The 22,809-nt window shown below is 43.5% G+C and overlaps 1 protein-coding gene across 4 annotated transcripts in view; it reads left to right on the top strand.

Annotated features, from left to right (window-relative positions):
* Positions 1-22,809, top strand: part of LOC108900100 (glutamate receptor 2) — a 104,873-nt gene that overhangs the window by 3,719 nt on the left and 78,345 nt on the right. For all 4 annotated transcript variants that reach the window (XM_018700948.2, XM_018700947.2, XM_018700946.2 and 1 more), the window contains exon 2: positions 22,650-22,790. In XM_018700948.2, coding sequence (XP_018556464.1) covers positions 22,650-22,790 — 141 coding nt within the window. The remainder of the gene's footprint in view (positions 1-22,649; positions 22,791-22,809) is intronic.

Here is a 22,809-nt window from a genome sequence, read left to right as displayed (position 1 = left end):
GGCAGGAGATGGTGAATTTTATCTCTAATTGTTAAAATTTTATTATTAAAGAAACTCATCAAGTCATCACTATTGAGCGTTACAGGAGTTAAAAATTAAAATCTGTATGTACTTTTCAGCATTCATGATCCCATCAATTCGGACAGTATCACCAACACCACTCGCAGAAATGCAGCCCCAAACCAGGACAGATTCTCCACCATGTTTCTTCCATCTCTCTCCAACTCCTGGAAAAAATTAAGAGACCACTTCAAATATTTCTGAAATAAGCATCTCTACATGTTTAACAGCCATTCCATTCTAGTGTCTGTTGAATTCCAACACAAGCACACCTACTACTTCTACTTAATGAGGTATTGATTAGGTGAACACCTGAACCAAATCTTGTTTAACAGGGAAAAGTATAAAAACCACTGCTGTGGTCATCACTATCCTCTTGCAATAGGACCAGCTGGATGGCAAAAACAGTGCTAGTAATACCTCAAAACTAATTGGTATCAAAAAATTACTGACCATGCCAAAAGAGTTGAAATGAAAAGTTCTGAGTGAGGAGTGAGAAGGGTTCAATTCTGGTTTTACTGGCAGAGGGATACAGTGAGCGTCAGGTTGCTTCCATCCTTAAAATTTCTAAGATGGCGGTGCATAAGAACAACGTCAAGCAGCAGACATTGGGGACAACAAAGTTGGCTGGCAGAGGGGGCGAAAATGACTCTCCACTGACCGGGATGACCGTCAACTCATTCAAATGTCACTCAGCAACCACAGGATGACATCAAGTGACCTACAAAAAGAATGGCAAATGGCAACTGGGGTGAAGTGCACGGCGAGAACAGTTCGAAACAGGCTCCTAGGGGCAGGGCTCAAGTCATGTAAAGCTAGGAAAAAGCCCTTCATCAATGAGAAGCAAAGAAGAGCCAGGGTGAGGTTTGCAAAAGACCATAAGGATTGGACCATAGAGGACTGGAGTAAGGTCATCTTCTCTGATGAGTCCAATTTTTAGCTTTGCCCAACAGCTGGCTGTCTAATGGTTAGACGGAGACCTGGAGAGGCCTACAGCCACAGTGTCTCACACCCACTGTGAAATTTGGTGGAGGACCGGTGATGATCTGGGGGTGCTTCAGCAAGGCTGGAAACGGACAGATTCGTCTTCGCGAGGGATACATGAATCAAGCCATGTACAAGGTTATCCTTGAAGAAAATTTGCTTCCTTCTGCTCTGACTATGTTCCCCAACTCTGAGGACTGGTTTTTCTAGCAGGACAATGCTCCACGCCACATAGCTAGGTCAGTCAAGGTGTGGACGAAAGACTACCATATCAAGACCCTGTCATGGCCAGCCCAATCTCCAGACCTGAACCCCACTGAAAACCTCTGGAATGTGATCAAGAGGAAGATGGATGGTCACAAGCCATCAAACAAAGCTGAGCTGTTTGAATTTTTGTGCCAGGAATGGCATAAGGTCACCCAACAGCAATGTGAAAGACTGGTGGATAGCATGCCAAGACGCACAAAAGCTGTGATTAAAAATTAGGGTTATTCCACCAAATATTGATTTCCGAACTCTTCCTAAGTTAAAACATTAGTATTGTGATGTTTCAAAATAAATATTAACTTGTTTTCTTTGCGTTATTTGAGGTCTGAAAACACTGCATCTCTTTTATTACTTTTACCATTTGTCATTTTCTGCAAATAAATGCTATAAATGACAATATTTTTATTTGGAATTTGGGAGAAATGTTGTCATTAGTTTAAAGAATGAAACAAAAATGTTTATTTTACTCAAACACATACCTATAAATAGTAAAATCAGAAAAACTGATAATTTTGCAGTGGTCTCTTACATTTTTTCCAGAGCTGTATTGTCAACAATTAGACTCAAAAAGATAAAACTAAGATTCGTCACTCCATAATACGCTTTTCCAGTGATCTTCATTGCTTCACGTCTTTCTGAGCTTTAGCATATTCCAGCCTTTTCACCCTGTTGTGGTTTCTTGGCTGCTACCCCTCCACAAAGACCATTCCTGACCAAACTTCTTCAGTCTGTAGAGAGGTCAACTTGATGTGATTGAAAGTTGGTCTTATACATATTAGCAATCTTCTAATGAGTTCAACTCATGTACGTAATGCTCAAATATGTCTTGCACAAACCTAGTATAATATAGACCTTTTTCACAGCAGTCATTTTGACATGTAATAGGAGGACAAATACAGGTGTTAGCAATAACATTATTTAGGGTTCCTTTCCATTTAGGTTTAAGAGAGCCATTCTTCATGTGTAAGAGGAGGTCACACTAACTACTTGCAACTTAGCCTATGGAACAGTTTTTTCAGATTTTTTTTCCCACTTTTTAATACTGCATACATGTTTCTTCTGTTTTCTGGTTGTATTCTAATAAAGAGACTAAGAAATAATTATATATGGTCATTATATCATTGCTAAAACAACAAATCTAATGGTGGCCTAAGACCTTTGCACAGGACTGTATTTCATGTAACTAACATGTAACTAACTAACTAATTCTGCCAATTTATTTGTTGCTGTGACATGCAAATTTTTCTCTTTAGTAATTACTGTTTTCCCTTTAGTGATTTGTTTTTTTCCCTCAGTTTTCACAGTTTCACTTAATTTGGGATTCAAAATTTCACACAGCATGCAAAATTAAAACAACTGGATCAAAATATTGCATCTTGCATTTTGTTTGTCACAGCAGCCTTGTACATTTATCACAAGCACTGCAATAGCCTAAAATATCCATCATTATATACATTAGAAAAAAAAACAATATTTTGTGATGTGTTTTATGACTCAGGAATTGAGTCTCAGAATGTTGTGTGAGTGAAAGGGCAAGCTACCAATGGCTGTCAAATCGACATAGAACTCCCTCTAGTCCATGGAAAACCAAACAGCTGTTGATATGGTGAAATTATATTCAAAGGTAATTATTAAAAACTAGTGTGATAGCAAAATTTCCTCCAGCTTGATACTTTAAGTGACATCTTTACAAAATGATTACCTTCATAATTCATAAGAGCTGGCTAGGTAGCACTAGTTCAAACAATATTAATGATATTACATTATGAAGTTAATTAATGTCTAAATTAAAATTGACAATATGTTTCTGATATCCTAAATGGGCTAGCGGATATCATGTCTTGTATCTGTAGTTTCACTGAGATGTAATACATACATTAAATTGATCTGTTTTCACATCACTCAGCCTGCACCAAATGACTTGCATATGTAGTGATGATTTTGGAGTCATAATAGCATAATACAAAGAGGTGTCGCTGAAAGTGTCCATTCATCATTCTGTTTTTGTCCAGAATGTACTAACTCCAGTCAAAGACTGTCAAGCAGATTACTAATTGTAAACCCTGGCACCGGACAGCCTATGGTTTTCATCAATAGTCCTGGTGAATTAGACAACACACAATGGCAGGAGTATATCAGACAATCACAATATTTTTTAACAGTTTCATTTATTTTACCTAGGAGGTGTTTAGAGGAATTAGCAAAAAAACATCTGATTCTTAGGTCCATCTGTGTTTACAGAGAGTTTCAAGAAACCGCATGCAAGGATCTAGGGGACTGGAAAGAATCCCACTGTATTCTATATGAAAAATATTAACCATGAAAGACAGCATATCTTCTACAGGTACACACACGCACACTGTAACATATACAGTATCAGTAATATATATGATGTTTTGTCATTCAGTAGCCTGCCACACCAGAATTTTAAGCTGCTGTGCTTTATATTCTAACATTTGTGATTATTTGTCAGCAGTAATTGTGTCACTTGCATTGTCACAGCAGCATTGCACTAATATGCGGTGCATGTCCCCAAACTTTGTGTTGTAATAATAACAAAATTTGAAAGCCCTCATTGTCAAAGGAGAATTGCTAATAATTGGGTTCCTAATGTTACCAAAACTTGTACTAATTTCCTCCTGACACATAGGTAGGAATGAAACAGTTACCATTTTCACGCTAAACAATGCTAAAATTCCAAATGGTTAGTACTACCATTTCAAATTGTAAGTCAAACTGTTTGATTGTCACACTTTGACAAGCTCATGTTAAATACAGTCTGTGTCTGTTTCACCTACTGTTGTGAAAACACTACATGTTCTTCTGCTACTAAATATGTGGTCTGCAGACTCTGTTGCACGGCCATTGCACATGGTCGTGTACTGTAGTTTCATCAACCAACATATTTTGTTCATTTCAAAACCTGAAGTCATTGAATTGGTTGTAAAAGTGGTCCAGCAGGAGAAATACTAAAGACTCCTATCACTGGACTCATTCCAGTTACTATTACCATCTTCTTAAGACTCATTTGTATTTATGTAAATTGTGCAAAGGGTTACTGCATTTACTCAAATGCAACAACTGTGTGTCAGTGAGTGCATGGGTGAATGACAGAGTAATAATGACATCAATAATGATAATGACAACACATTTGCAATTCCCTTGCTTACAGAGTGGGCATGCAGCAGGCAAACCCAATAATGCTGCAGGTCACTTGTCCTCATTTACAGTGACACAGACACTCAAGCAAGCTTTTAAAAGACAGGCTGCTGATCTTTATCAGTATTTTTTGAACATTTTCAGTACATTTTAACAACACCGCATTAATACTGATAACCATAATCATTTTGGTCAGTATAATCATAATATTAAATTTTCATAACATTTCATCTTTACACACAGAAGGAAGGAAGGAAAACAGAAGACTTCACGTTATTTCATGTCATCTCTTTGCATCTCTACACCTAACGTCTTCTCTTTCCCTACAAACCGAAACCAACCTGCTACACTACACTGGGCTGCTTAGTTTTACACCCCTTGTTTTAAATGTTTGTCAGTGATGATATGGACACATAATCAGGGGTCACATTGAAAATTGCTTTTTAACTAACTGTGCGGTCCCTCGCAATGACTTTTGCACTACCTCACATTAGGTTTTGCATTCTCTCTGCTCCTAAAGACTGAGCTGTGTTGTGATATAATATTATGTAGTAGACCTCTGTTGTTTGTGACTGCAGCCAAATAGTAATCACAGTCTTGAGTTGGTGCATTCTCAGCTGTGGCTGCTCAGGCACAATCTGTATCAGATAGATAACCAAGATTTATGGAGCTAGTTAACCAGCCCTCTACACTGTGTTATTAGACTATAAGTGGCTGCTAGCAGGGCTGATTGAAACAGGTTTGGGTTGTACTATGTGTGCAGTGAATTGTGCTAGCTGAAGCTACTGTATTACTGTACTACTGAAACTCCTATGTAGCACTGCAGGTACAAATCCTGTAACACTGTTATTAGAAACTCCTTGGGTGATGCTAATAGGAGTAATTACAGTGCATTTGGAAAGTTTTCAGACCCCTTCACCTTTTTCACATTTTGTAATGTTTCAGCTTTATGCTAAGATTTAAAAAATCTAAATTTTCTCTCATCAATCTACACTCAATATCTCATAATGACAAAGAGAAAACATATTTTTTTTAGGACTTTTTGCAAATTTATTAAAAAGTGAAAAACTGAAATATCACATTGATAAGTATCCAGACCCTTTGCTATTTTAAATTTAGCTCAGGTTCCTCCCACTTCTCCTCATCTGTGAGATGTTTCTACACCTCTATTGGTGTCCACCTGCTGTAAATTTAATTAATTGTACATGATCTGGGAAGGTGCACAGCTGTCTATGGAAGGTCTCACAGCTGACAATGCACATCATAGCCAAAACCAAGCCATGAGGTCAAAGGAACTGCCCACAGAGCTTTGAATTGAAACAGTTCAATCTTAGTTTCATCAGAGCAGAGAATCATATTCACAGTAGAGGCCTTAATGTGCTTTTTAACAATCTTGAAGTGAGCTTTCCTGTGTCTTTTGTTGAGAAGGGGCGTCTGTTCCACTCTGCCACCAAACTGAGATCGGGTGAGTATGACAGTAATGGTTGTCCCTCTGGAAGTTTCCCCGCACAGGATCTCTGAAGCTCAGGCAGATTGATCATCAGGTTCTTGATCACCTCTGTTACCAAGGCCATCTCCCCTCAGTACTCAGTTTGGCTGTGTGGCTAGCTCGAGGAAGAGTCCTGGTTGTTCAAAAGTTATTCCATGTAAAATTTATGGAGGACCATACTGCCATCTAGTGATCGTGTCTATGTGTAATTAGCATTATGATTAAACAAGTCTGTGATTGGTCTCACTCCTTTAAATAGAACTGAACTAACTAAAATGATTTTGCTCAGCTTTGTCAAGCCTGAAACCCACTCAATTGCTGCTTATAGCTTCATTTAATAATTGTATTTAATATTTTTTAGTGCTTGTGCTGCTTTCTTCTGTTGAGCTAAAAAGGGTTGGAACCCGCAAATTGTGGCATGCTGAATTGCTATTGTTCATAAATTCAGTTCTCAGGGCAGCTTTTATTTCTGGCACAATCTATGCACACTATGGCACACTGTGATACTTTCATACTAATGTTTCCCTGCGATATGTGTAGTCATGTCTTGCATAGGTCAGAGTGTTAGTGGCTAAATTATTTTTTTAGATAATTACCCCTGGCTGAAGCTACGTTTTGGGAGTATTCTTTACATCAATAAAGTTACATTTTAAGAATTTTAGTTCACAGTATTAGTAAGCTATATAGTAAGCTATACCACTTATCCTGTGAGGGTTGTAGGCTGGGCCAGAGCCAATCCCAGCTTAACTCAACGCTGCTCACTCAAGGACACTGCAACACATACCCAACACACCTTTTTAATCATGGCAGTGTATTTAAGCTGTCAGCACTCTGCTGCTCATTTTTTTGCTGCTTGCCTGCTGCTACAAATCTTATCCAAAAGCTGTGCTGCTGCTTGCTGCCACTGCTGCTGCCACTTTGCCCTTGACAAAATTCTCTTCCTGGTTCTTCAAAATGGCTGCCATCCCAGGTAGCACATTTTATGGAAAGAAGAAAATTAAGTGTGTAATTGTGTAATTATCAGTTTTGTGAGTTTAATATTCAGATTAATTCTAGTAAGTGGATATCTCAGGAATAATTTGGTGAGTTTTCAGAGCAGTGTAATTATTTTTTCACATAAAAAATATCTTGTTTATGTATGTCCTCCGTAGAGGACATCAGGATGTGCTAACTCCTTTTTTCCACCTGTTTTACACAATACAATAGAAGTCAGCTCACTGACTGAGGCAGAGAGAATTCTGAACAGAATCATTGAGGGAGACTCAGACATAGACTTGTCAGATGATGAGGTTCCACAGGGAGTGATTGAGGCAGAGGATGAGGTTGACAGTTCAGAGGAGGAGGCGTTGATGGAGGAAGAGGAGGATACAGTTAAGGAAGAAAGGGCCCGTCGTCCACTATGGGCAAGAACTAACACGTAAGCTTATGAGAGGTTTTGATTCAGCATTACTTAACCTATAAGGATTTCCACTCTCTGAAATGATACCTATAGTGCAGATGTACTGCTTTTCCAAAACATAAAAGTTTGACTAATGTTCTTGTGTTCAGGGTGATAGATATATGGATGCTAGATGACTTAAAGGGTTACTTCACCCAAAATACATCTCCACATATTTATTTGTCTATCTCTTAAGATTCATGCTTGTGTTGGAAGACTCCAGAGATGTCGTAGACAATACTGCCCCAAACCGTGTGGACTGGCTGCCATCAAAATATTTTGAGCAATACATTGACAACAAAGTCTTTGAGGATATATCCATCTTCACAAACCAGAGAGCTTCAGGTGTCAGGCTCAAGTCTAAATACAACACCTGAAGACCTTCTTTGGAGTCTCACTGTACATGGCATACCTTGGATACCCCAAAATAAAGATGTACTAGGGCCACAAAAACAAGAGTGCCAGTAGTTGCTGAGTCCATGACAAGGGATCGCTTTTTCAAGATCAGATATTCTCTCAAAATCACCAATGATTTTAATGTAGCAGAAGAAGAGAAGAAGCAAAACCTGCTTTGGAAAGTCAGCCCACTTCTGAAGAAGGTGCAACAAGACTGCCTAAACCTCCCCAGGCCAGGAAAAGTTTCTGTTGATGAACAAATGGTTCCCTTCACCGGTCGATGTCCAGTCCGTCAATTCGTTCCCAGCAAGCCAAATTCGACCCGATTAAAAGTGTTTGTTCCAGGTGCAGAGCAGAAGGATGCAGTGGAAAAACATTCATCAAGTGCCTCAAGTGCAATATGTACCTCTGCATCTCAAAGAAGAAGAACTGCTTCATGGAGTACCACAAATGAGGGCTGAATCAGAATAGCCTAAAGCAGTGGTTCCCAACTCCAGTCCTGGAGTACCCCCTGACAGATTTTTTTTTCCAACCCAGAACTAACACACCTGATTCAACTACTACAATAATGAGCTAGCTCTTGATTAGTTGAATCAGGTGTCTTAGATTTGGGTCGGAACAAAGAAATTCTGTCAGGGGCTACTCCAGGACTGGAGTTGGGAATCACTGCCCTAAAAGATGTGGCCATTTTACATGTGACGTTACATTGGCTGAGTGTCATCTCTCTCTCTCAGGAAGGAACATTCCTTACACAAAAACTAAGGTTCTGAATAGTTGAGTTGTAAATTTACAACCCTAAATGTGGTCAGAGTTCAGATGTAAATGTACAACTCTAAATGTGTTCGTTGTTCATATTTACCATAACAGTCCTGATGTCGTCTACAAGGGACATACTATAAAACAAAAATAAAAACGTGTTTTGACATTTTTTTGTTGTAGTGTTTTTTTCAGCCCAAAGACTTATGTGGTGTAAAAAAAAAAAAAAAAAAGAAATTAAAAAACTTTTTTTCTCTGGGTCTCAGGAGGATATCAGTATATTATACTAATTTACTACACAAGTTGGCTGGACCATAGTAATTAACAATCCCTCTGACTGGGACATGAATGTCACCAAATTTAATGGCAATCCATCCAATAGTTGTGAGATGTTTTATGAAATCATAACCTCGTGGCAGAAAGGAAAAGTCATGGGCACCATGAATATGGTATCAGTGTGGATGCTGAGATATTAGATAAGTGAAAACTTCAATAATAAAATTGGTGACAAGTCTAAATTTAAAAAGCAGAAACTCAGCATTGCAGGTTGAGGTTGGAGCAGCAGCACTGTAGGCTCTGTCTCCTACTGATAACATCAGTAATTTAAAAAAAAAAGCCCTCTTTTAAATTTCTATGTTTGTGGTAAACTGTTGATGCATTGCATGAAATGCTTGTTAAGAAATGAAATATGCTGTATTTTGTCAATGTAACATTAGGTTTTACAAAATATATGTCAGAGGACGAATGATTATCCAGCACTTCAAAAGTGCAGCTTTGATGCAAACAAGAAACATGTTTACAAAACATTTTTACATCAGAAAATAATCCCCTTCAAATAGATGTAACAACAGGATTAAAAGAGAGGTCCCTGAAAGTTGTTAAGTAGAGCACAACCAGTCCATAGCTGGTAAACTGAGAGGGACATGATGTCAAAGATATTGTATTCTTTGATGCCTTTTGTATGTGTATCCTCAAGTGAGCAATCTCTTGTATATATATAATTTCTTCCTTATGGAACTGCCCACTTGGCCCCCAAAGTGTTGTCATTTGACTCCATCTAACCACAGATTCTGCTGTAGATTTTTTCCTCCAATTGAGCAATTGCCCTCTGTGCTGCATGAAGCTGAGGGGTCTCCTCCTCATAGTCATGATCAGATCTGCTTAGAACTGTGCTTTGGAGAAGAGACAAAAGAATATGGTATTATCAAAAAAGAACAAAACAAAAAAACATACAAAGTTACTGTAAAAGTAAGACGGAAACTTTTCAAATATATTTTATGAACAAAGTGAATAAATATAATACAAATCTTAACCACACAAAGTAAAAGTGATCCCTAAAACTTTTTTATTTTAGAATTATTTGTTCAAAAATATTTTCAGTTTTTTCTTGAGGGAATTTCTTCAAATTTGGTACAAATGTTCACTTGAACTCAAGGATGGTGTGATTACAGTGCATTCTGAAAGTATTCAGACCCCTTCACTTTTTCACACTTTGTTATGTAAATAATAACAAAATTTACTCAATACCCCAAAATGTAAAAGCAAAAATAGAACTTTATAAATTTTTGCAAATTTATTAAGAGGGGAAAAACTGAAATATCACATTAAGCAAGACGCAGGATATACCCTTGGCAGACTGCCAGTCTATTGCAAGGCTTACATATAGAGACAATCAACCATTCACATTCATTCACAGTCACAAGTTAATCTAATCTGCACATCTTTGGACTGTCACAGTAAGTACCCAGAGAGAACACACACAGGCACAGGCTGTCTGCTTTTGATGGGCATGGCCATAGCGGCATCTCAAATTTCTATGTGTCGCCATGAACCAGGAATTTGATGTAACTCAAACATAACAGATTTTGTCCAGTCTGCCCCAGATTTCACAGGTTTGACAAGAGCCCTGCGCTGAACACATCTCAAGTCTCGTTTGAGAGAGGTGTTAAAGATGTCCGTCAGCACCTCTGTGAGCTGGTGTGCACAGCCCTTCAGCACCCGTCCAGGGATGTTGTCGGGACCAGCAGCTTTGTGGGGGTTAATCCTCTGGAGGGTCCTCCTCACTTCTGCTGGTGTCACACTGAGGGGCGCTTCACCTGGTGGAGTGGTGAGTCTGGTGCTGGGGGAGGCATTGGAGTCCTCGAAGTGGGCGTAAAAGTTGTTGAGTGTGTCGGGCAGTCACACCCAATCTCACAGCTTCCGGGAAGAAGCTGCTCCTCAGTCTGGTGATCCTGCTCTTAATGCTCCGTAGCCTCCTGCCTGAGGGGAGAGGGGAAAACAGAGTGTGTGCGGGGTGAGTGGGGTCCTTCAGGATGCAGGCGGCCCGTTTCCTGCATTTGGTGGTGTAGATATCCGTGGTGGTGGATAGGCTGTGTCCCACAGTCCTCTGTGCAGCTTTCACCACCCTCTGCAGAGCTTTCTTCTCTGCCGCCGAGCAGCTGCCGTGCCACATGATGATGCAGGAGGCCAGGACGCTCTCCACCACACATCTGTAGAAGGAGGTCAGGACTGAGCTCCCCAGTCTGGCACGCCTCAGCCTCCTAAGGAAGTAGAGGCACTGATGTGCCTTCCTAATCAGGCAGGAAGTGTTGGTGCTCCAGGTGAGGTTGTCAGAGATGTGTACACCCAGGTACCTGAAGCTGGAGACCACTTCCACCGCAGTCCCTCCGATGTGCAGGGGAGGAGGGAGGTGTCTGCCCCTCCTGAAGTCCACGATCATCTCCTTGGTCTTCTTCACATTGATACAGAGGTTGTTATCTCTGCACCAACCCTCCAGCTGTTCCACCTCCTGCCTGTAGTTGGACTCGTCATTGTTGGTAATGCGTCCAACTACAGCTGTGTCATCCACGAACTTCACAATCAGACAGCTCGGGTGTCTCGCTTAGCAGTCGGTTTTTCCTATAAGCATACTGGTGTGGGTCCACAGTGACGTTGATGTGTGCGTCTTTAATGCGGGTCATGATGAGTCTCTCAAAGCATTTCATGACTATCGGGGTGAGGGCTACCGGCCGATAGTCATTCAGGCCTGTCACTGTGAACGTTTTGGGGATGGGGATGATTGTGGCACTTTTCAGGCAGGTGGGGACAGCCGCCTGTTTGAGAGAGGTGTTAAAGATGTCCGTCAGCACCTCTGTGAGCTGGTGTGCACAGCCCTTCAGCACCCGTCCAGGGATGTTGTCGGGACCAGCAGCTTTGCGGAGGTTAATCCTCTGGATTAATCCTCTGGATTAACCCCCCGATCCTTACTTCTGCTGGTGTCTCACTGAGGGGCTCTTCACCTGGTGGAGTGGTGAGTCTGGTGCTGGGGGAGGTGTTGGAGTCCTCGAAGTGGGCGTAAAAGTTGTTGAGTGTGTCAGGCAGTGAGGGGTCCCTGGGGCATTGTGCATCTCTGGTGTTGTAGTCTGTGATGCACTTTATGCCCCTCCACATACTCCGTGGATCGTTGGATGTGAATTGTCCCTGGATCCTCTGGGTGTATACAGCCTTGGCCCTTTTCACGCCAGCGTTCAGCTCTCTCCTCGCCGCACTGAGTGCCACTCTGTCACCAGACCTGAAAGCAGCATCCCTGGCTTGGGCTTAGTTTGTACAAGGTGAACAAAATCCAGAGACATGAAGTAACATGCCGAGATGCACCAAAAAGTCTCTTGACATCATGGCCTCAAACCTACAGGGAGTCGGCCAATTTGATTTTATCACATACATTTTTGATTATTTTTCGCCATTTGGGACATTGTATTTGATCGAACTCCTCCTACAGATTTTATCATATCAACATCAAACTTGGACAGGATACTCTTAAGACCTCTGTGATTAAAAGTTTTTGTTGATGTCGAAGGGTGTGGCCGTGACGGCACCTCAAACTTCCATTCCTCGCCATGAAACAGGAAGTTGCATTTAAGTTGCTGTTGTTCAATCAGCCCCAGATTTCACAGTGTTGATAAGAGTCCCAGCCTGAACACACCCACATGTCAATATTCATAAAAAGTTATAGCACCACCTACTGGCCACAGGAAATGACATGTTTTAGACTTTGATGTCCTGTTACTAGCTAGTTTGTCATGGTCCCCATCCCATTCCCCAGCTCCAGTCCAGGTTTTGTCTCTGTCCCGCCTTCTCCTCTTCCTCTGTGTTTGTGTGTGTGCTCTTCTACAGGGGCGTGGCGTGGCACCGGCACAGCTGCAATCAATCATTCATCATCTACTGCTTATCTTCCCTGGTCCTACCTCCACTCGACGCCAGTTTGTTCCGTCCACTCACGTGGTAACCACTGGTCCCTCAGCCTTGCTATCCTAGCTTTGCTAAATCTGTCTTTTTGAAAAGAAGAGTATCTCTGTAATTTGTTCTGGCCACCATGGACCCCACTGAGTCGGATTCAGTTCACCAGGCTCTGGCTCATCAAGGATTCCTCGTCTGTCAACACGAGAACTCCCTCAAAGAGATCACTGAATCCCTCCGGAACCTCACTCTCTGCGTCAGCCAACTCAACAACCGAATGGAGTCAGTAGCATCCCAGCTAAGCCCCTCTCACCCCGTCTCACCAGTCCCGAACCCCTCTCCTCCTCAGCCACTGCCGGGTCCAATTCCCCGAGAGATGCCCATGCCCACTCCTAAAAGGTATAAGGGTGAGTTAGGGTCCTGTGGACGGTTCCTGTTACAGTGCCAATTAGTTTTTGAGAACCAGCCCGTTTCTTTCGGTAGTGATTAGGCTAAGATCGCTTTTGTTGTGGGACTCCTCTCAGGTAGAGCCGCACAGTGGGCTACTGCCCTGTGGGAGCGAGATCACCACTTTTCTTTTTCTTATGATAATTTCGTTGCGGAGATGCACAAAGTTTTTGATCACCCCGTCAGGGGTAGAGAAGCTGCTAGTCGGCTACTAGGCCTCCGACAAGGTTCTCCAGTTCAGAATCCTGGCAGCGGAGAGCGGGTGGGACAAAGTCTCTCTACAGGGAGTTTTTCTTCATGGCTTGTCTGATGCCTTGAAGGATGAACTTGCTGTACGAGATGAGACTGAGTCACTCGAAGCCCTTATTTCCTTAGCTACGCGTCTGGACAACCCCATGCGCGAGAGACACAGAGAGAGGAGTAACCGTTCCCTCTCCCGCTTTCCAGCCTCATCTCCCTCCTGGTCCTTCATGTTCTGGGCAATTACCTTCACGCTCTCCACCCCAGGAGGCCTCTTCGCTCGCTCCGGAGGAACCCATGCAGCTGGGAAGAGCCCAGCTGACCCCCGCTGAGAGGCAGAGAAGATTCCGGGAGGGGCTGTGTCTCTACTGCGGGGAGCCCGGTCACTCCGCCGTCATCTGCAGGTGGCAGTTAAAAGGACAGTCTCACCAGGAGTAGGAGGGCTCCTGGTGTGTCAAGTCTCTACATCCTCCTCACCTAGCCCCTTTTCCCGCACTCAGGTGGAGGCTGTTATTCTGTGGGAGACCAACTCCTGTCCAATTAAGGCACTCATTGATTCTGGGGCTGACGAGAGTTTTTTCGATTCTTCCACTGCCGTTCATCTGGGTATCCCGGTACTTGATCTCCCAACTCCCAAGGAGGTTAATGCCTTAGATGGCAGACTTCTGGCCCAAGTGACTAGCCAGACCATTCCTGTCACCCTACTTACCTCAGGTAATCACCGGGAGAGGATTCAGTTTTTGTTGATTCCCTCACCTCAGCAGGTTTTGATCCTCAGCCAGCCCTGGTTGAAGACCCATAATCCTCACATCGACTGGGTAAGTGGCACCATCCTCAGCTGGAGCTCTCAATGCCACACCACCTGTCTACGTTCTGCTGTCTCCCATCCTGACCATTCCGTCCCTTCAGATTTCAAACCTCCAGATCTCTCCTTGGTCCCATCTGTGTATCACGACCTGGGAGAGGTTTTTAGTAAATCTCGGGCTGTCTCTCTTCCCCCACACAGACCTTACGACTGTGCTATTGAGCTGCTACCTGGTGCCACTCTCCCCACTAGCCGGTTATACAACCTCTCCCGTCCCGAACGTGAGAGCATGGAGAAGTACATTCAGGAATCCCTGGCCGCTGGTTTAATCCGCCCATCCTCATCCCCTTTGGGAGCTGGTTTTTTCTTAAGAAGAAGGATAGCTCTCTCTGACCCTGCATTGATTACCGTGGCCTTAACAACATTACCATAAAGAACAAGTACTCACTCCCTCTCATGGATTCTTCCTTCACTCCCCTTCATCAAGCTACAGTTTTTTCCAAGCTTGACCTCAGGAATGCCTACATCTGGCGCGAATCAGGGAGGGAGACGAGTGGAAGACAGCCTTTAATACACCCCTGGGCCATTTTGAATACCTCGTGATGCCTTTTGGGCTCACCAATGCCCCCGCTGTGTTTCAAGCTCTCATTAACGACGTCCTTCGAGATATGATAAATCGATTTGTTGTCGTTTACCTGGATGACATCCTCATCTTCTCCCGGACTCTGGCTGAACATCAACACCACGTCAGGTCAGTACTCCGGAGGCTGCTGGAGAACAAGTTGTTTGTGAAGGCTGAGAAGTGTGAATTTCATGTGTAATCTGAGTTTTTTGGGCTTTTTTTGTGGAGAGTGGACAGGTGAGACCAGACCCTGAGAAGGTGAGGACAGTGGTGGAGTGGCCCCAGCCTGAGAACCGGAAACAACTTCAAAGATTTCTGGGCTTTGCAAATTTCTACCGTCAGTTCATCCGTAACTTCAGCAAGGTAGTTATTCCACTCACCACACTCACTTCAGTCTCTGTTCCATTCGTCTGGTCCCCTGAGGCAGAAAAGGCCTTCACCACTCTCAAATCCCTGTTTTCCTCTGCCCCCATCCTCATTCATCCAGATCCATCCAAACAGTTTATTGTGGAGGTGGACGCTTCAGACTCAGGTGTGGGGGCGGCTCTGTCCCAGCGTTCCTCTGTAGATGACAAGCTTCACCCGTGTGCCTTTTTCTCTCGCCGTCTCTCCCCAGCAGAGTGCAATTATGATGTAGGGAACCGGGAACTTCTCGCAGTGGTGTTGGCTCTAGAGGAGTGGAGGCATTGGCTGGAGGGGGCTGAAGTACCGTTCCTTGTTTGGACTGATCACAAGAACCTCACGTATCTTCAGTCAGCCCGGAGGCTCAACCCTCGTCAAGCCCTATGGGCCTTATTCCTGACTCGTTTCAATTTCATCCTATCCTACAGGCCTGGCTCAAGGAACATTAAACCTGATGCTCTGTCTCATCAGTCTGAACCCCCAGTAACCAGCACCGACCCAGGAACCATTCTTCCTCCTTCCTGTATGCTGGCTGCTGCTCAGTGGGAAATTCAGTCTCTGGTGCAGGAGGCCCTGCTGAATCACCCCGCTCCAGGTAACACCCCGGCTAACTGTCTGTTTGTCCCTCCAACAGTCAGGTCCCAAGTTCTCCAGTGGGGTCACTCTTCCCGCCTTGCCTGTCACCCTAGGGTACACCGCACCCAACAGTTCATTCTGCAGAAGTTCTGGTGGCCTTCCTTGTTAAAGGTTGTCCGGGAGTTTGTGGCTGCCTGCTCTGTCTGTGCCCGAGGCAAGTCGTCCCATCAGCCCCCCCACCCCCCGGTCTTCTCCATCCTCTGTCCATTACTCACAGGCCCTGGTCCCACATAGCTGTAGACTTCGTCACTGGATCGCCCCCTTCACAAGGTAACGCTGTCATTCTCACTATCGTGGATCGTTTTTCCAAGGGAGTGCACTTTGTTCCTCTGCCCAAACTACCCTCAGCTCTGGAGACTGCAGACCTGCTGGTTCTTCATGTGTTCCGCATCCATGGTATCCCTGTTGACATCGTCTCAGACCAGGGTCCCCAGTTCACCTCCCAAGTGTGGCGGGCCTTCTGTAAGGGTATTGGAGCAGTGTCCAGTCTCAGCTCTGGCTACCACCCGCAATCTAATGGCCAAGCGGAACGAGCTAATCAGTCCCTGGAGGCTGCCCTTCGCTGTGTTATGGCTCACCACCCAAGCTTCCTGGAGTTCTCACCTGCCCTGGATTGAATATGCCCACAACTCCCTCTTCAGCTCAGCTACAGGTTTGACACCTTTTACGGTCATGTATGGCTATCAGCCCCCCCTGTTCCCTTCCCAGGAGGAGGAGGTCACGGTCCCCTCAGTTCAACATCATCTTCGGTGCTGTCACCGGGTTTGGCGGGAGACCCGAGCGGCTTTACTGAGGATGGAGTCCCGTAACCGCCGTTTGGCGGACCGCCACCGCCGTCCTGCACCTGTCTACACCCCTGGTCAAAAGGTCTGGCTTTCCTCCAGAGATCTTCCCCTTCAGGTCGACTCTCGTAAGCTAGCTCCCGTACTCGCCTTATGAGATTGAATCCGTTCCTAACCCATCCTGCGTCAAACTGAAGCTTCCTGCCTGTTTCAAGATCCACCCTACTTTTCATGTTTCGTTGGTGAAGCCTGTCTCCGAGAGCACCCTGTGCCCCCCGTCTGATCCTCCCCCACCCCCCCGTCTGGTTGATGGTCACCCTGCTTACTCTGTCCAGCGCATTCTGGATGTGCAGCGCTGGGGCCGTGGGTTCCAATTCCTGGTTCACTGGGAGGGGTATGGCCCAGAGGAATAGTCCTGGATTCCCCGCTCCTTGATCCTGGACAACACCCTTCTGTCTGATTTTTATGCCGCGCACCCAGACAAGCCTGGTAGGCCGCCAGGAGGCATCCGTTGAGGGGGAGGTACTGTCATGGTCCCCATCCCATTCCCCAGCTCCAGTCCAGGTGTTGTCTCTGTCCCGCCTTCTCCTCTCCCTCTGTGTTTGTGTGTGTGCTCTTCTACAGGGGCGTGGTGTGGCACCGGCACAGCTGCAATCAATCATTCATCATCTACTGCTTATCTTCCCTGGTCCTACCTCCACTCGACGCCAGTTTGTTCCGTCCACTCACATGGTAACCACTGGTCCCTCAGCCTTGCTATCCTAGCTTTGCTAAATCTGTCTTTTTGAAAAGAAGAGTATCTTTGTAATTTGTTCTGTGTTTGTCACAGTTTTCCGCTGGTGCCCTCGCCCATCCCTGAGGATCCCTCACCAGTTCCAGCTGTCCTCCTGGCCCTGGACTTTTCCCTCACTCCCTGTTTACCTTTGCTGCCACAATAAAACCACTTCGTTCACTACTCCCTGGCAGTCCTGTGGTCTGACTCAGCGTTGGGGTCCAATATATAGATAACCCGCAACATGGTTGACGTGATGCCATTTCAGACTTGGACAGGAAAGCCTTAAGGCCTTCGTGATGCCTTTATTGTGAAAATTTTGATGTTCAGTTGAAGGGCATGTCTGTGGTGCTGTGGTGAATTCCGATGTTTCACCATTAACCAGGAAGTTGATGTAACTCAAACATAACATACTTTGTCCTTAAACATAAGATACTTTGCATACTTTGTCAGATCTGCCCCAAATTTCACAGGTTTGACAACAGACCTGTCCTGAACACATCTACATTCCAATATACAGATATAATCATAGCATGACCTATTGGCAACAGGAAATGATGTGTTTTATCTAAGTAGGTTGATCTGATTGACCTCAAATGTGGTCAGACAAGCATTAAAATCATAATGGTACTGAATTGTGAAGACTGACTGTGTGTAAGGGACTTCTGACTCATTCCTTCCGTGGGCCCATTCAATGCTGCTTGCACTTTAATTTAAACTTGTGATTACACAGCCTGAAGCCTATCCCAGCTGCCATTGGGCAAAAGGTGGGGGTGGTACACCCTGGACAGGGTGAGTCTAGTAAACATATAAACAACACAAGTGCTTTCATGATGTGAAACAGCCCTCCTCCTTACTTCATTACTTCAATAATTTTTCTACCATCCATTGCTCATATTATCATATAGATTCATAGCAGGCCATGAAAGGTCTATGTGACATCCTGACAAAGTTAATGGGCATTAATAGTGGCCTTATTTCTGTTGCCAGAAGCCTCAGCAAGTGCATTGAGACTTGTCAGTCATAGAAGCTAATGCCTCAATGCAAGTAGTCATACTCGCTTTAAAGGGTCTCAGCTTCACTGCTCAGGGCCAAACAATTGTGTGTGTGAAAAAATATGACCTCATTCTGCCAGCTTCACCACAAGTGGTGCAGTTGAGCTGTGGTACATTTTCATCCTATGCAGCACATGTTTGATAGTAATTGTTAAGAAGACTGAATTTTATACACGTGCTAGAATGTTCTCAGAATCAGGCAATATATGTTATAAAAGTGTGGCTAATCTATCATAACTGATTGATCTCTGCTGCACTGAGGCAGGTCCACACAGTCTCCAGATGCTGCTGTTGGGATGCAGTGCAGACTCCAGCCTCTATGGATCTGGTGGTTAGGGCCTGTTCTTGTGCTTCCATGATCACAGCCTCTCTGCTAACTAATTATAAAACAGTTAGCGTCCAGTTATTTTAACACCCAGTTTATTTATTTATTTATATATATATATATAATAAACAAATATATATATATATATATACACACACAAGTGGAGGGAGAGCTGGAGTCTTTGTACTGCAGCTGATAAAGAGCTGAGGAACAGGTGTGACTGCACCCCACCTCTGCCAATGAGAAACACAGACAAGGACGACCCATTTGAAAATGGCTATGTCAGTTTTTCCCTCGCCAAGATTTTGCCTAAATTTGGAGCACTAGTTATAGCATGCCATGCTAGATTGACAGCACGTCAATCTAGCATGGCATGCTTTTTAACTATGGATTCCTTAGGACGTCTAATTTCATATCATACCCGTATATTCTCTCTTGCTTTAAAATACAGCTGACTGAAAAACAGTACACAGGCCAACTTCCTTTTACTTAAGTTTCAGCTAAAGTTAAAAGGCTAAACTTGAGCCCACTATACCCACTGAAAAACAGTATTTCAGCCCGCCAGTTTTAAGAGGTGACTCTCCCCCAGACCTTTATCTTGTCTTTATAAAGTACCAGAACCAACATAAACCTCTCTTTACTGGAATAAACTCTTTCAACATTCCAAGGTGTAGCTTACCTTCTTTTACAAGGTCCCGTTCAAGACTGTTCAAGCACTCCTGGTGCACTCTATTAGGTCCCCCACTGTTTAAATTAACCAATCACAATGCAGCAACTGATTTGCATGAATTGGCTTTTACAGAAGGCTTAGGATGAGAGTAGATTGAGTCGGTGGTGGGCCGTGTATTTCACACCTAAGCCTTCACTGGTGTCCTACCTGAATTAACCCATCTCTTAATACCATCATTATGATTTCACAGCTATAAAAACCATCAGCAATACACAGAAACGCACTATAAAAGAACTTTGTATCACAGACAGGCATGTCATGTAGCCAGAATAGATGCCATTACTAAAGCAATGCTATAAATACCCAATTAACACAATTCAATAGGTCTCCAAACACTGCAGCCACAGCTGCTCCACACACATCATCTCCAGCAGAAGCATCAATATTAACTAATAAAATGACAAAGACATAAACAATAAAATATAGCTAAAATACATTTTACTCACCTAAACTACTGATTATTTGTAGACAAATCAAAAAACTGCTTCTGTCGAGCAGAAATTCTCAGCCCTAAAGTGAATTAAAACTTGGGCGAGAAATATGACTAGGCAGACTCGACTTTCAGCATTAGCTTCCATTGGCAATACTGGGGCCTTCAGTGTCGATTCTGAAGGCCTCAAAGCAGATTGCGCAACAAAGAGGAAAGCTATGAGATAAAGCTTATTGGGAACAGTTTAATATATATGGTATTGGAAAAAAAACATGTATAAAAATATAATTCAGTGATTGTGACAGTGTTTAGGCCAGCAGAGAAGCCCTTGCTGGCCCTGACGGCCCACCACTGGATTCAGCTCATAGAGAGAGCTCTCTTATTTCTCTGCCTTAGAAAGGCACAAAAGTTGTGTAAATATTGAGAATTATTTTGAGCTTCATGACATCTCTTTTGAAATTTAAAAGGAGGCTAATTTGAGATTTTGTGCATCTTTATGTTCTGAAGACAAAACTGAGAGACAGGAGAAATAAGCCATAGTCTCATTTTAGTTTCACACAGATCTCAAAGTTGTCTAGGAGAAATAAACACTTTTGAGAGCTCCTTTCTGATTTTCTCTGGAATGATAACAGTAACAAAGGGCAATGCTGTTACTGGGATTGACCTGACCCCGGTTTAGTTTCTAAGCAACATTGATAGAACATCTTAACAACTCAATCTAAGGTTGCTGCATGACAACACTAAACCTGAAAATGTCCAAACAGTCCATGAAATTGGAGAAATTATATCAAACCTGCATCACAAACAAGGGGACTCTTCAGTAAAATGGATAAGGTGATCTTTTTCCTTCGTCTTCTACATCTTTGGATGTCATCGACTGAAAACTTGGCTCCACAGGCTGTAGGGTGGTATTGACATTCAGGATCTCATGAGGGAGTTTATCTTTACATGCCATTGTGTGCCATTCTGACTGTGTAGGTCACCCTCTCTCATGCTTGCAATCAACAGTGCCTCTGATATGTGCAGTTACTTTGTCCACAGTTTTGTAATATGCTATAAATAATGTACATCATAAATAGGTGTTACATTATTCAAAGTATTTTAAGCACAGTCTCCTGAACTGCCAGTGGATTGGCAGGAGGTGTGCTTCAGTGGCCAGTAACACTACGTGGACCAGTTATTGAAAACAGGTACAAAACAAAGCAGCCCATGAACCGAAAAAATACCCTGCACAGTTGCAAGAGTTGCTGTTAGATAGCTATTAGATTTCAAGTTGATATGAAGATAATGTATTTGTCACAACTAGGCTTGGAACCCCAATAGCAGAACACAGGCTTTAAGACAAACAACGTTTATTTAGGAATTAGTGGTGAAAAGGGGTCAGGATAGTGCTGGTCCAGAGAGAGGGTGCTGCGGCAAGTGAAGGAGTCCAGGGGTGGGGAAAGGTTGTGCTGCTGTTGGTGCTGGTCCCGATGGAAAATATGAGTGGCAGGCTGACTGGAGGGAATGGCAGGTGGGCTGGCAGGCAGGCAGGCAAAAACAGAACAGAGAACACTGGGTAAGAAAAGAGCAGACTAGTACTACAGCAGTAGCTGGCGTAAAACTAGAAGAGCCAAACTTCTCTCTAGACAAACCATGAACAGGAGTGACGATCCGGCAGGGACTGAAGGCAGGAGCAGGGATTAAGTACATCCTGGGTGATGGGCTGATAGGAAACAGGTGAGCTTGATTGTAGAGGCACAGCAGGTGTGGAGTGGCAGATCCAGCAGGAGAGACAGAGAGCAAGGGGGAGGGGCAGGCAACACAGAGAGACAAACAGACAGACACTGACAGACAGGTCAAGGAGTTGACCTCGTGACAGTATTTCTTGTTTAACTTGTTAGTGCATTAGAAATTACAATGGGCTACCACACAGAAACTTTAACCAGATGCCATGAATGTTTAATGCTAATGCTTCAAGTGACTGTCAAAGCTTCAGTAGAGTCTCTGCTTCCATTGCAGACACATGTTTGCCAGTCAACACACAGTTAACAAGCATGTCTGTCTGTAATGTTAGAACACAACAGGCCACTGACTCGCAAAAGCTCATATAATGCTACTTTCAGCTGTTCAATTGCAAACATCTATATGGCTATACAAAACAAACACTTTGAATAAACACTCAGTTGAATATGATTCAATTTAAGTCATGTATATGGCCAAGAACTAATACTGTTTTAATGGTAAAGGCATGCTAGCTAGCTTATCTTAGCTGTTAAGGTTAGCATTACCTTAAACCATGTTCTAACTCAAAAATCCACATTGTTTACATATTTTGATTACATTAAGATAAACTAGTAACTAGCAGATATCTACTGATGTTGCTAGGGAGGATTAAATAATTTTCCTAACAAGCAAATTGTGTTAAATTGTGCTGGCAAGGAAAAGTATGGGTCTTTCCTGCTAAGTCAAGCAGGAGATATTTGTGACAGTAAAGATGTCAAATTTTACAAATACAGCACACAGTAACAATATAATAATAGCAATATAGTCTTTTGTAGCCCCAGGGGGAAGTCCTTAAACTCCCTTCAAAAATCTTTTTTTGAGTTGTTTTCTTGTCTATCTAACCATGATACTGTCTTTCTGTGTGTCTGTCACAGGTGGTTTATTCCCCAGGGGTGCAGATCAGGAGTACAGTGCATTCAGAGTTGGCATGGTTCAGTTTGGGATGGCAGATTTCAGACTGACTCCACATATAGACAACCTGGAGGTGGCCAACAGCTTTGCTGTCACTAACTGCTGTAAGTATCAGTTTTCTCA

This window comes from Lates calcarifer, linkage group LG5 (genome assembly GCF_001640805.2).
Source record: "Lates calcarifer isolate ASB-BC8 linkage group LG5, TLL_Latcal_v3, whole genome shotgun sequence".
Taxonomy (NCBI): Eukaryota; Metazoa; Chordata; class Actinopteri; family Centropomidae; genus Lates; species Lates calcarifer.
This window is presented reverse-complemented; position numbering and strand designations above follow the sequence as displayed.